Below are 15904 nucleotides of genomic sequence, written 5' to 3' on the forward strand. Positions count from 1 at the left end.
TAATTGCTTTTACAAAATTGTATTTAGAATTTCCTATCTATGTTTCATTTTTGAACTTTACAATTTACAATAAATTAGTTTATTTGTGTGTTAATCAAAAACTTTTTTATTACTAAACTTCTTGTTAGCATGTTGGAATAAAACAAGAAGAATTTGTTTTGGCCGTAGTGCAATAAAAAAACTTTGATTTTCACTGGATATTTGTCTATTTGTTTATTTATAAATGAGTTGTAATTTGAAATAAAAAAATCCTGAGTATTTCGGATGCAAAAAAAGTGTATGAAATTAGGGCAAGTAGAAGAATAAGAATACCGATCCAGTGAAAAATTCTGAATGAACGTTATTTTACAGAGGTAAAAGTTTGCCATCTAGTGTTACAGCTTTAGAGTTTAGAGTATGGAAGCTTTCAGGTCCTGACGGTATCAGCGTAGTCTGCTTTATCAAAGCATTATTTTCTACAATAATCGTTAATTAACTGCGTTTTCAGGGCTCGAACTAGGTCCGTAAATCCCGTAAAGGTCCGTAAATTTGCTTGAAGTCTGTAAAAGTCAGTTTTTTTGAAAAAAGGTCCGTAAAGTTCGTAAATTGTACGATATAATTTGCAGAATTTTAGAGAAATTACAAATGATTGCAGAAATTCAATTATTTTCAAAAGTAATAAAATTCTTTGCAGAAATTCAATTCAGTAACAAAATTTTTTTAAAATTTTCTTTAAAATTTCAATTACCTTTAAAAATAATTAAATTCATCTCCGAAATTCAATTATTTTTAAAAATTTTCATAAATAAAATTCTTGGCAAAATTTCAATTATTTAAAAAAAATTAATTAAATTCTACGCAAACCTTTAATTATTTTCAAAAAATAATAAAAATTTCACAGAAATTCAATTATTTACAAATTTTTTATATAATTCTGCGGAATCATTCAATTATTTAAAATAATAAAATTTTTACAGAAATTCAATTATTCTCGTAAATAATAAAATTCTTTTTAGGAATTTAAAAATGAATTTTAGTTAAAATTTTAGGTAATAATTGAATATTAAAAGCATTATAGCGTGAATTTTTAGAAATAATTAAATTTTGAAAAGGTTTCAGATTAAAATCTTTAAAAATCTGAATTTTTAATATTTTTAACTAACAATTATGTGGAATTAATTTTTTTGAGAAAGTTTAATTGTGGATTTTTTTAAAAATTATTTGAAGTTTTTATTTTTAAATATGTAATATTGAAGAATTTACGAATAATTGAAATTTTGCAAAATTGAATTGTAAACAAATGAATTTGAAAATTCTCAAAGAACTTTTTTTAAAGTAATGCATTTATAGAAGAATTTTAGTTAAAAAGACGAAAAAAAGATTTAATTATGTAAAAGTTACAAATTTTTGCAGAAATTTAATTATTTTTAAGAGTAATAATATTCTTTGCAAAAATTAAATATTGTTAAAAAATAATAAAATTCTTTTTAGGGATTCAATTATTTTCACAAATAATATAACTTATTGCAGAATTCCAATTATTTTTAATACAATTATTTTAATCGAATTTCTCGAAAAAATTCATAAAAATTTTCTTAAAATTCGTCAAAAGAATTTAGTTATTTAAAAATTAATGTATAAAATTCTTTGTGAAAATTCAATTTTAAGAAACATGCAATTATTCAATGAATTGTTATTTTTGCATTTAAATAATTAAATTCTAGTAGAATTTTCTCAATAATTGAATTTTGAAAGGGTTTCGGATTAAAATCTTTGAAAATTTGAATTTTTTATATTTTTAATTAACAATTCTGTGGAATTAATTTTTTTTTAGAAACTTTAATTGCAAAACTTTAATTTTTTTTTGAAATTATTTAAAGTTTTTATTTTTCAATATATATTTAATTGAAGAATTTATGAATAATTGAAATTCTGTAAAATTTAATTGTAAACAAATAAATTTGAAAATTCTTAAAGAACTTTTTTAAAAATTATTCAAAATAATGAATTTATTGAAGATATTTAGTTAAAAACACGAAAAAAATTCAATTTTGTAAAAGTTAAAAATTATTGCAGAAAATCAATTATTTTCAAAAGTAATAATATTCTTCGCAAAAATTAAATATTGTTTAAAAATAATAAAATTCTTCTTAGGTATTCAATTTAATCTAATCAATTTAATTTAATCAAATTTCTCGAAAAATGTAATTATTCTTAAAAATTTTATTAAAATTCGTTCATAGAATTCAATTATTTGAAAATTTGTTGCTAACGATTCTTTATGGGAATTGAATTTTAAGAAACATTCAATTGTTCAATAAATTATTTATTTTTGTATTTAAATAATTGAATTCCAGTAGAATTTTCTAATAAAAATTGATTTAAAAATGAATTTCTGTTAGAATTTTAGATAATAATTGAATATTAAAAGCAATGTAGCGTGAATTTTTAAAAATAATTGAATTTTGATTTTTAATTGTTTTTTTGAAAAAGTTTAATTGGATTTTTTTAATATTATTTGAAGTTTTTATTTTTTAATATACATGTAATTGAAGAATTTACGAATAATTGAAATTTTGTAAAATTGAATTGTAAACAAATAGATTTGAAAATTGTCAAAGAACTTTTTCGAAGATTATTAAAAATAATCGATTTAAAGAATAATTTTAGTTAAAAATTCTTGAAAATAATAATTAAATTGATAATGATTTTATCACCTTTTTTTAAGGATTCAAAGATACTTTCTTAGCCAGCTGATAAAATAAGCTAATTGACCAATTTATTCTTGTAATCAAAACATTTTATCAGTTTTTGATTGTAGTGAATTTAAATGATTCGAGCTTGTTACATTAATATCAGTAGGTAAAGTCGATTGCTCCAAGAGTAACTGTAAATTGAATTGCTTTTGAATTGGCGGGTGGTACCACCGACGGTAGATCAATAGTAGAAGGTACAGAAGAAAATGCAGTTTTTTTATTAATCACAAGAGTCGAGTAGCACACCATAACTTTCAGTTTGCTTTCTACCTTTAGAGAGGTCAGTACTGTTTCTCTTATTACACTTCTTTTTATATTTTCTCTTTCTCTTTTTTCTCATATCAATTTTCTTTTTTTTTTATCCATTTTGCTTCTTCATTGAAGCATTGCTTTATCGAAAATTAATCAAAACCAGAATTGTATAGCAGTAATTAGTTTTCATAATACAAATATTTACTATTCAATAATGAAGTTCACTTTTGCTGTGCATAAATTTAGAATTAACTAAATTGAAAATTTTTTAAATTATTACTTGTTAATAATTATTTTTTGTCCTAGAAAAAACTTTAATAGTAAAAGAAAAAAAACAGTGTAAACGTTCGTTGTATAGCTAGTAAATTAATAAAAATAAAAAACCATAATTAAGTAGGTGGTTTTTTTTAACGACGTGTTATAGACTAATGGGATGGTATAACTATTGGTTTCGTATCGTTACCCTCCGCCCTCCCCTTTCCCTTCCCTAACACACAGATTTAATTACACTGCGGGTAAATTCTTTTATCGTCGCTTATTTCAGGCTTGACGTGTGTTTTTACACGCGTACAACGCACACGACCTGCTTTTACAACCCATTAATGTCTTATGGCACGTTTCCGTGAGGATTAAAATGGAATCGCACACCCTGCAGAAAATTACGATCCACTAAATTGGTGCAACTGATTTCATTTATTTCTTTATAAATGAAAAAAAAAACATTGTCAATACTTTGCCCTATAACTTTCACATTAACTGTTATTAATTTTTTTAAATTTACTTTTGTAATGAAAATATTAAAACTTAAAATTATTTAAAATCAGTAGTACAACCAAATCAGAGTCAGACAATTTTCTTGACAAGAAGCTTCAGGGAAAAGATTTATTTTTATTAATTTCTTTTTCTTATTAAGCTCCTTTCTTTATTTGTTTCAGTAGTAAATGTAAATTTCTTTATTTTTATTAATTTTTTATTATTATTAAGCTCATTTTTTATTTGTTTAAGTACAAGAAGTAAATTTCAGCCAGTCAAATTTTCGACATAAGTAGTAAAAGCCATTTTTATTCAGGAAAAGCTTAAGCTAAAATTAAAAGTCTTGTGATTAAAAGCTTAACTTTTTCTTTGACCGAATATTTTGAAATTGTACTTTTCGTATTACTGGTTAAAATAAATTTACATGAATCAAATTTTTAGCATTAGTTTAGTAAAAGTCATTTACATTCAGACAAAGCTTTTATTTTGTCTTTTAGATTTAAAATCAGTAGTAAAGGCTAATTAAAGTCAGACGATTTTTTTTTACATAAATTCCTCCGTCGTTAAGAAAGTTTTCTCAATTGTTTCAGTAGCAAAATTAAATTATTTTTTATCAGACTGATTATTTTAAAATTGTGATTCTTGTATTAGTATATTAAAAGTGAATTTTAAACAATAAAATTTTTGGTATTAGTAGTAAAAACCATTTGTAGTCAGACAAAAGTGTTTTCTTTTTCTTCTAAATTTTAAATCAGTAGTATAAGCTAAATACAGTCAGACGAATTTTTTCCCATTATTTCCTTTTTATGAAGAATTTAAAGAGTGGAATTTTTAAAAAAGTGTTTTAATTTCAATCAGTAGTGGAACACGATTTTAGTCAGACTGAGCTTTTAGAAATGGAAATTTCGGCATTAGTGGTAAATGTCAATTTGTTTGAGTTTTTTTTTTTTTTGGTAATAGTAGTAAGAACTACTTGACCTCAGACAAAAATTTTCTTTCTTTAATTAAATTTTTAAATCAGTAGTACAAGCTTAATACAGTCAGACGATTTTTTCCCCATATTTTCCCTTTTCATGAAGAATTTGTAGAGTGAAATTTTTAAAAAAGTGTTTTAATTTCAATCAGTAGTGAAACACGATTTTAGTCAGACAGAGTATTTTGAAATTGTAATTTTGCCATCAGTAGTAAAAGTCAATAATCACCAGACAACTCTTTTTTTCCTCAATTCTCACAATTTTTTCCAAAAAATTCAAATATCAATAAATAACGTTTCAACGTTTTTTCAAAAAAGAATAAAATTCTGAAAAATTCACTGAAACTAAAAAGTGATTTTCGAAAATATTTCCCCTTATTGAATTTAACAAGAAATTCCCCAAGTTATTCCATCATCTCGTTCAACTAATATTTTCCTCGAAATATTTCCTCTTTCTTGCTCTAAAATTTCGCATAAATCGATTGTTGAATATAGTAATAATATATACCGCCGAAATATATTTTTCTTTCCTTCCTTATTTCTCTCTTTTTTTTTTATTTATCAAGTCAAGTTTGAAACAGGACAAATATTATTATATTACAAAACACCGACCAATATTTAAAAGAAAGAAAATAAAAAATCTAACTCGTTTATTATTGACGTCAATTGAAGCCAATCAATATTCTAAACTTGACATTAAATATTTGTAAATCGCAAACTCCAATCCATTGCAACAGTTTCAAGCGCAACGAAACCTTGTGCAATGAAATTGACTCTAACTCGATAATACATTATAAAAATGATAAAACCCATACCTTAATGAATTTATGTGGACATTCACTTCTCTATTAATCTAGTTATTGGTGTTGATTTTTTTTCCTTCCTTCACCAGTTGTATAATAACCTACGTACGACAAGAATTGGTCAATCGTCATTATTCGTGCCTGTTACAACTTGTCACAATTTCCTTCCTTTTTTATTTGCTCTTAAAATATTGAAAAAATCATTATAATTATACACTTGGTACTTTGTATATTAAATTGCATTTAATATTGATTATTTAATTTTAATTATTTAATGAAAGGGGTAAAAAACCGGATACATTAATACATATGATAATAAATATCAGGAGGATATGGAAAATTAATTTCCAAGTTGAGGAGAGGGGGGTAAATAAAAAAATGAAAAAAAAAATTTCTAAACTTTGTTGTAAGCTGAAGTTAATTACATGCATGTGTTTGTGTAACACTAAGTTGTGCAGTTTATGCGCTCTAATAGTTACTCGAGTTCTAGATGAAGTGTATAATGCAACACATGATACGCAACGTGCGAGCAATTTCTGAATGTAATTTACAAATATGTTTTTGATGCCTGTTTAAAAACTTATCTCAAATGATTATATATCTCGAAAATAGAGCGATTTGTTACAATTTTCATAACATGAGAAAATTACATTAATTATTGTAATTAGTTGTGTATACATATTCCTCACATTTAATCTCAGCAAAAATATTTCCATTCTTTTTTATTAAAAAATAAAAAAATATTTTACCAGACTAAATACTTCTTATTAATAACTTCTAAATTTTATTTCACTACTGATATAAATAAAAATATTTTTATTCAAAATAGTTTCCACCTGACTTATTTAAGAGTTTTTCACATTTTATTTAAAATCAGTAGTACAAACTTAATGCAGTCAGACGAATTTTTTTTTACAATGTTCACCTCTTTCAGGAAGGAATTGTAAAGTGAAATTTCTGAAAAAGTGGTTTAATTATGAAATTAATAAAGAGCTTTTTCTGAAACACGGAGGTACTCAGAAATTTTTTAGAATTTATTTCCGATTCAGAAAAACTTGGTGTCTTGAAAAACGACTCTGGTCTTGATAATTTTTTTTTTTTACCAATTTTTGAGTTCGAATATCAAATTTTGTCTTTTCTTTATCGAATTGGAGCTTTTTTATTAAAGAAAAGCTTTTTCCCAAACACGGAGGAATTCAGAACTTTTTTAGAATTTATTTCCGATTCAGAAAAAAATTGTATCTTGGACGCTGGGCTTTATAATTTTTTTAAACAATTTTTGGAGTCGAATGTCCATTTCGTTTTTTTTTCATCAAAATTGGAACTTTTTAAGAATTTATTTCCGATTCAGAAAAAAATTTGTGTCGTGAACAATTTTTGGTAGCGACTGTCAAATTTGGTCTGTTTTTTATCACATTAATGCTTTTTTTATTAAAAAGAGCTTTTTCCAAAACATAGAGGTATTCAGAAATTTTTTAGAATTTATTTCCGATTTAGAAAAAATTTGTGTCTTGAGAAACGACGCTGGTCTTCATAATTTTCTTTTAACAATTTTTGAGTTCGAATATCAAATTTGGTCTTTTTTTCATCGAATTGGAGCTTTCTTTTATTAAAGAAAAGCTTTTTCCGAAAGACGGAGGAATTCAGAACTTTTTTAGAATTTATTTCCGATTCAGAAAGAATTTGTGTCTTGGACGTTGGGTTTTATAATTTTTTTAAACAATTTTTGTGTCTAAATATCAAATTTGATCTTTTTTTCATCAAAATTGGAGTTTTTTTTTATTAAAGTAGAGCTTTTTCCAAAACACAGAGGAACTCAGAACTTTTTTAGAATTTATTTCCGATTTAGAAAAAAATTTTAACTACAATTTGCCTTTCTCAAATTTAAACATTAATTTAAATTTTAAAATCAGTGAAAATTCTAGATTTCTAGAAAAATTCTAAAAAAAAAACTATAGAAAGAAATTTCTGTGGCATTCATTTTAAAAAATTGTCTTTCATAAATATGGAGTATTGTAATATTTTCAAAGAACGTATTTCTTTTTATCAAAAAAATTCTAAAAATTTTCAAAATTGATTTTTTTTTTAATTTTTCACGTATTTTTCAATTGTTTATTTAAAAAATCAACATGTTTGTTGTTATTTTCTCTCCTTTTCACTATATGCTATATTCATATATTTACATAAAGCGCGCAACAGTATCCTTTTGCTTTTTGTCTATGAACGCGCGAATTACGCGATTTTCGAGTAAACAGAAGCCAACGTTGTGAGGATTTCAGAACACAATGAGTAATATCGTAACAGTTCGTGATCTTTTCATGAATAAACAAACAAATCGACATATGAACGTGACACACCATGTTGAACGCAGGATCTGTTTAAAAACATTCAATTCAAATTCATGTAGTTCGTTCGTGCGTTGATGTGAAAATCATCGGATTTTCAATTGCTCTTGGGTTTTTTTTTAAAAAACAGCACACAACAAGCTTTTTGATTCTGTCAAAGAAAAAAAAAATATTCAACACAACAAGTGTGAAAAGTTATTCATATAGTTTACATTCAAAGAAAATAAAAATAATTTTTTCTTTGTCAATATACTTTTTATTAAAGAATACAAGAATATTTATTTATATATTCTAATATTTCTTTATATTTTCTAATATCTATTTATATTTTCAAATATTTACCTAAATATTAGAAAATTTATTCTAGATTTATTCAGAAATTGTTTTTTAATTATTTTACAATCAAATTCTATTAATTTAATTTAAAGGTTTCATAGTTCTGCAATTTTTTTCAAAAAAAATAATATTGGATCTGTAGTTTCTTTTTTGTACAGCAGTATTGGATAGTTGAAAAGAAAAAGTGTAATGTTCTCCAAGTTCTTCAATATTTCATGTAACTTACAAGAAACATAATTTCACAAGAGAACTTAAGAAAACTTCTCAGGAAACCTATAGCAAATGTTGATCATAAAGTTTAGCAAGTTTGTTTAATTTGAGAACACTGAATTGATTCTCGCAAGTGAGCTGTTTCAACAGTGAGTTAAGACACTGTGTGTCAATATTTTACTCCACCGACCTTAACTGGTGAATTAAATTTCCAACACTTGTAAATAATTCAAAAACTCAATAATCCACTTTTATCGCAAAAAAGTAAAGGAAATTAAACAAAAATCTTCGTCTTTCAATTTATTGAATAAAAATAAAATTTATTTAAACTTTTATTCACTGAAAACAACAATGTTGACACAGTTGTCATTTATATTTTTAAAATTAACCAAATTCGATTAAAAATCGTTAATATAAAAATATAAATAGTATATTAAATTAAAGCTTTCTGATTTTCAAAGTTTTTAAATTGAAATTTCATGTCAGAATTAAACATTAAACTTGTTCCCGAGGGTGCATTTACGTAACTTTCACTTTCACTCAAAAAAAGTTTCATTTTCAAATTCACCCAAAAAAATTTCACTTTCAATTTTATAAAAGAAATTTTCACTTTCACTCAGAAAATTTTCACTTTATTGCAAAAAATTTTCGCTTTAACCCACAAAATTTTCACCTCCACTCAAAAAATTCTCACTATCAATAAAAAAATGTTCACTTTCACCCAAAATATTTTCACTACCACCAAAAAAAATTTTTACTTTTACTATCAATTAAAAAATTTTCACTTTCAATTTCACACAAAGAGTTTTCACTTCTAAAAAAATTTTTATTTTAATTTTCAGTTTCAATTTCACCCAAAATATTTTGACTTTCAATTTCACAAAAAATATTTTCACTTTCAATGAAAAACTTTTTAGTTTCAATTTCAACGAATATATTTTCACTTTCACTTACAAAATATTTTTTACTGGTCCTAAACTATTGCTAGAACAATTCCAATTAATGTCTGGGTCCTTATAATTAATTTAATTCACAATTCATAAAAAGCAACCACAGCCGATAATCAGCAGAAGATGAAAAATTATTTTTTAAGCGAACTTTATTTTTTGTTTTTGTTAGTAAAAATATTTTTTACTGGTCCTAAACTATTGCTAGAACAATTCCAATTAATATCTGGTTCATCAAAATTAATTTAATTAATTAATTTAATTAATCAAAATAAAGTTCGCTTAAAAAATAATTTTTCATCTTCTGCTGATTATCGGCTGTGGTTACTTTTTATGAATTGTGAATTAAATTAATTATGAGGACCCAGACATTAATTAGAATTGTTCTAGCAATAGAATATTTTTAAATATTTTTTTTTATTCAATATTTCCAGGATATCCATACCTTTTTCTTAATTCCATACTTTTTCCAGGATTTCCAGGCTCTGTGGCAGCTATGTATTATTATTTGGTAAGTTTTCATAATTATATAATTATTTTTTTTAATTGTATACTTAATTAATTGTCACCTCTTTCTATTGTTTATCATATTTAATCACTTATCATATCTTAAATTAATTATCACCACTTTTTATTAATTGCCATAACTATTCAATTATTATTTATTACAATTATTAAATAAGTTGACTCAACTATTTAATTATTAGTTACCACAACTATTCAATATTAGTTTTCCTAACGATTTAGCTACTTATTTAGCAACTTTAATTGCCAAAAATTTCATATACAATTTTCTATAATTTCTGCGGAAATTGCAATTAATTTTCTGTGAAATAGCTTAATTAATATTAATCTAGTTGTAAAATAAATAAGTTAATATTAAAAAAATGCCGAAAAATATTCATAAATTGTTTTATAAATATTTATAAATTTTATTATAAATATTCATAAGTTGCATAATAAATATTTAGAAGTTACATAATAAATATTCATAAGTTACACTCTCTAAATCTGAATTAGTAAAAAGTTACTAATGAAATGGCGAAAAGTCGTCCACCAAATGATTTAGTAATATATTACTAACAAATAGTGAATTTTACTAATTGATTAGTAGATTTCTACTAACAATTAGTAGAACTGTTTTATTAATAGTCGATAAAACAGTTTTACTAATTCATTTAGTGAAATGAGTGACTTTTAATTAGTGAATTTCTACTAAAACATTAGTAAAATTTTACTAAGAATTAGTAATATTCTACTAATTGAAAAGGGAAAAAGTCGTCCATGAAAACTACTAAAAATTAGTCAAATTTTACTATTCCTTAGTAGAATTCTACTAATTCAGATTTAGAGAGCATAATAAATATTAATAATTTACATAATAAATATTTACTAGTTGTGTAATAGTTATCACTAAATTGCATAACTATTCTCTATCAGTTGGATAATAATTCTCCATAAAATACCGACAAAAATATCCAAATTTGTACAGAATTAATTCACATATAAATTACATCATAACGTTTCTAAAAGAAAAATTATTTTCTCTCGTTTATTTATTTATTTATTTTTTTTTGCAATAAAATACTCTCTTGATACAAATTCTCATATTTCAACAGAAAAAGGAAGTGTTGGAAATTAAAGAAAAAAGCAATACATATGATCAAACAACAATGTAAAAACTGGTAATATTAAAGCACACCACTTTTTAATAGTTTTCCTTTTCCGTTGGACTTTCTCTCGCACGCAGGCCAACATTAGATATACATAAATATAAATAAATGTCCATATGACGAATCGATTAGTTTGTTATCACCCAGAGATTTATATCTTGTTTTAGTATTCATAGTGTACATATATAGTATACATTGAAACTTTAAAATATGTATCTGTATATATATATATATATATATATGTATATATTTTGTAGGGAGTAAACGAGGAGAAATTCGTGCCACTCATGTGTATAGACAAAATTGAACAATCACCCCTCTCGTATTCCCGTTGGCATTGCCGGAAATCATAGTTTCACGTTTGCTCTATGTCGTAACATTGTACTTCAATTCTATAGACATATGGGCACTTGACGTAACTTTGTTATACCGACTATACAACGGGATATAACGTGAAAGGCTTTAAAGGCTTTCGATTCTTCTCTCGAGTTCCTTGTCTTTCGAGCATGATTAATATCATCCATTGTGACAAGAGATATTCTTGAAAAATCGCTTCTTTCCTCAAAAAAAAAAAAGAAAAAAATGAGAAAGAATACAGAAGAACCTCGATAAAGATCCACAACTCTTTCACAATTTTACCCAGTGCAAAGTAATCGTATGGGAATTTCTGATTACATACGTGTACTATTTTTCTTAAACGTTTTCCATGAGAGGAAAAATATCGTAATAATAAATCAACGGTTTTTTTTTTACTGAGTTTAAATACAATTTCTTTGTAGTGTTTATTTCTTGTTTTGAGGAAAACAATTTATTTTTAATTTATTTATCTTGCTCTTAACCTAAACAAATTTGCTGTGAGGTTGTTGCAAACTTGAAGCAAGTTGGCTTAAATTTTTTCATCATAAATATTTTTTCAGTTCTTGTAACTTTTTATCTGAAATTTAGTTGTCAAAATTGTTTAATTATTATGTCAACAGTATGATCGTTGTCATAACAAAGGCATTATAATTAATTTATTGCTTGTTGTACATTTCTTCGTTAGTTGTAATAATTACTTTGTTAGTTGTCATAATTATTTCATTAGTAGTTGTACATTTCTTCGTTAGTTGCCATAATTACTTTGTTAGTTGTTGTACATTTCTTCGTTGTCACACATTTTTTTGTTGTCATTAATTTCTTCGTTAGTTATCATAATTACGTTGTTAGTTGTTATTATTAATTCGTTAGTAGTCATGAACATCTTTGTTTTCATACATTTCTTGTCATAAATTTCTTTGTTAGTTGTCATAATTACTCTGATAGCTGTCAAAGTTACTTCGATAGTTGTCATAAATTTCTTCTTTAGTTGTCATAATTACTTCGTTAATTGTTATAAATTATTTCGTTGTTATAAATTCTTTTGTTAGTTGTCACAAATATCTTCGTTTTCATATATTTTTTTGTTAAAAAAAATAAATTTCTTCATAAATTTCTTCGTTAGTTGTCATAATTACTTTGTTAATTGTCATAGATTTGTTCCTTAGTTGTCATAATTATTTCCTTAATTGTCATAAATGTCGTGATACTTTTCTTCATTAGTTGTCATAATTACTTTGTTAGTTGCCAGAACTATTTTTCTGATTATTCCAACTATTTCGTTTTCTTGAACAATTAAGTTGTTACGACGCGACGTATTTTTTCCGTTTGCTTGAACAATTTCTTTCGACTTACAACTATCCAATTTTCTTTCCATTGATTAAAATCGAATGCCTTCACAATGAATTATTTTCCCTCCTAAGAATTTCTGACTCATTTTGCAAAAAATACAAAAAAAATATCCTTTTGCAAGATTGCATTCCCTTTTTGTAACACACAACATTGATTTGCATCCTATACACACATATGCACACACCTTAATAATTTTTGCATCATATGCGCGAGATCAAATGAAAGGTAACATGCTGTACAATTGACACATTTAATGTACACAAGAAATAAAAAAAACAAGAATGTCTATATAAACACAGTCTCTGTGTCCTGCTTTTAAACATGAACATAATTGAACTTTGATACTGATCGCGAGAAAATTATTTTTCCTTCTTACAAGTTAGGCACAATTTTTTCCCTCCGTCAGCCCCCTTTTTCTCTACAACATAACCGGAACTTCCTGCTTCATTAAATATATTATTACTCGACTCAGTAATGTACAAGTTTAATAATACCTGATTCTTATATTTCACGTTTTCTATGTACAATTTAGATCACATTACAAAAGTATTTTCTCATTTTACTTTCTTTTTAGAAAATTAATTTTTTTACGTGAAAAATAATGATCTTGTAAACAATTATTTTTAGGTAAAAGAGATTATTCTTTTTTTTAATAAAAAGAAAATGTTTTTTTTTTAATACAATAATAATTAAGTAAAAATATTTTATTTTATTGAAAAACAAACTTATGTTTGATTTAAATAAAAATTATTTTATTTAACTAAATATTTACTTTTATTTTAATATAGATTATAAATAATAAACAAGTGATCGGTTATTTCAATCAAATAAATTTGTTTAGTATAATAAATTAATAATAGAATATAAATAAAACTAAGAAAACAATAATTTTAAAAAAAAAATTAAAATGGAAAAAATTATGACAAAAATAGTTATTGAATAAATTAAGAAAACTGATAATAAAAAAAGAATTAGAATAAAAAAATTAAAAATTGTATATTATTCCTTTATTTTATTTACTGTAATCGTGTAATCCTACAGTCGCTCTCGTTTTACTCTCGTTAGAGCGGAAATGTATATTGAAGATATGATAATTAAAATTATGAAATTTTGTTTATCGTTCAATATACACCAGCCAGCTATGGAAAATCGTTTCTTAATGCTTCAATTTACTTTTTTTTTTTTATTTTTTTGCTAAGTTATAATTCCATAATTTTAATAACTGCTTTGGAATTCTGTGTGTTATTTATTATTATTTGTAATTTCAACTCCAGTGAGTCATAGCTTGCAAAATTTGCGTAGGCATGTCATTTTGTATCTCATTAGTATTTTTCTTCTTTATTTACTTTACCCTATTTATCAATCTCACGTAACTTTATTTAAAAATAATTAAATTCAATTCAATTTATAATTTATTTATTTCACTTTATGTCTATATTCAAAATTTATTATTTGTTACATTATTTATAAAAATCGTCAAAAATATTTATTATTTCGAACAGAAGTTATATGATAATGTGTTAAATTAAAATTTTAATTATTATAATCATCAAGCATTAAATTATTGTTAATTATTATATTTATCAAGCTTTGAAATATTTATTAGGGATACTTATCATGTGTTAAAATGTTTATTATTTTATTTACCGTTAAAATATTTATTATTATATTTATTATATTTATCAAGCATCAAAATATTTATTATTATATTTATCTACTGTTGAAATATTTATTATTACAACTATCAATCGTTAAGATATATTTATTAATATATTTATAAATATCGTTAAAACATTTATTATATTCATCAATCGTTAAAATAATTATGAATATATTTATATAAATATCGTTACAATATTTTTATTACTTGTATCATCAATTATTATTTTAATTGCGTTATTTATTTCTTGTCACAAATTTAATTTTCCAAATAAAATAACTAGTTATTTTAACTTCTTTTTATTAACTTATTACTTATTATTTTTTAATACCTTTTTTTATTACTTTACTATTTTTTATTACCTCATTTTTTGTAACTTATTATTTATAAATTTTATAATTATATCATTAATTATTATTAATTATTCGCATAAGAAATATTTTATTGTTACATTATTTTTTATTATAGAAACACATTCTTTTCATGGTCTAATTCATCAAAAAAAATAATTATCCTCAACATTATCATTATTTTTAATTAAAAAAGAAAATTTTCAATGAAAAGCAGTTTTAAGAACACATTTCACATAATCTTTTCTTTTTTTTTCACTTTTTCTTGTCGACGCAACAAAAGTCGAGTCATTTATTGTTTAGAGCGAAAAGAAAAGTGTGTAATTTATTAACGATGTCAAAGTGAGGAAAGAAAAAAAAATGGCAGACAAAAAAAGGAAACCTAATGAAAAATGGGTCGAATATTTTTGTGTTACGCGACTTTCTTTATAATGTAATGTTGAATAGAAACGCGTAATAGTAATAGCGTAATAGTAATATATTCTTACGTCTTTCGACCCGCCCCAGCGTTCACTTTCGAGACGCTGCTCTATAGAGAGATCATTTACGCCAACGGGAGACTTTCAGTTTCAACGAGACTCTGTGCACAAGCATCAAAATACAGGATGGTGGATGGAGAGAAAGAGAGTGAGAGAGAGAGACAGTAGAGAGAATGTTGTTTTCGGAAGCGAATTGCTCGCCTGCTGTTCAAATATCCCTAGGGGTGTCTTCTATATATATCTTAAATCATAGATTTAGAAAAACAGACTTTTTCCACTATTTTAAATTTTATCAAGTCCCCTCTTCTATTTTCCATCCCTTAACTACTGAAATCGTTGAAAAAAATAAAAAATTTTATTATTTACTATTTTCTGTCTCCAAAAATCGAAGAAAAAAATTGTTTTTTATTATTTTCTGTCTCGAGAATTTTCGACTCATTTTGCAAAAAATGCCAAAAAAATGTCCCTTTGCAATATTTTAATTTTTTTTGGATATTTTTTATAAAATGAATAAAAAATTCTCCAGATTTTTGTTAAAAATACTAAAAAAAATTCAGTTTTGGAGAAATTACAAATAATTGCCGAAATTCAATTATTTTCAAAATTAATAAAATTCTTCTCATAAAATTCAATTCTGTTCAAAATTAAAAATAAAAAAATTCTCGTCAAAATCCCAAATAT

At 24.2% G+C, this 15904-nt stretch overlaps 1 protein-coding gene across 1 annotated transcript in view; it reads left to right on the forward strand.

The window, feature by feature from the left end:
* Positions 1 to 15904, forward strand: part of LOC122498355 (cuticle protein 79-like) — a 135741-nt gene that overhangs the window by 96240 nt on the left and 23597 nt on the right. Inside the window, exon 3 of the mRNA XM_043606045.1 lies at positions 9828 to 9865. Coding sequence (XP_043461980.1) covers positions 9851 to 9865 — 15 coding nt within the window. The 5' untranslated portion in view covers positions 9828 to 9850. The remainder of the gene's footprint in view (positions 1 to 9827; positions 9866 to 15904) is intronic.

The sequence above is a fragment of the Leptopilina heterotoma genome, unplaced genomic scaffold, assembly GCF_015476425.1.
Source record: "Leptopilina heterotoma isolate Lh14 unplaced genomic scaffold, ASM1547642v1 Lhet_148, whole genome shotgun sequence".
Lineage (NCBI taxonomy): Eukaryota > Metazoa > Arthropoda > Insecta > Hymenoptera > Figitidae > Leptopilina > Leptopilina heterotoma.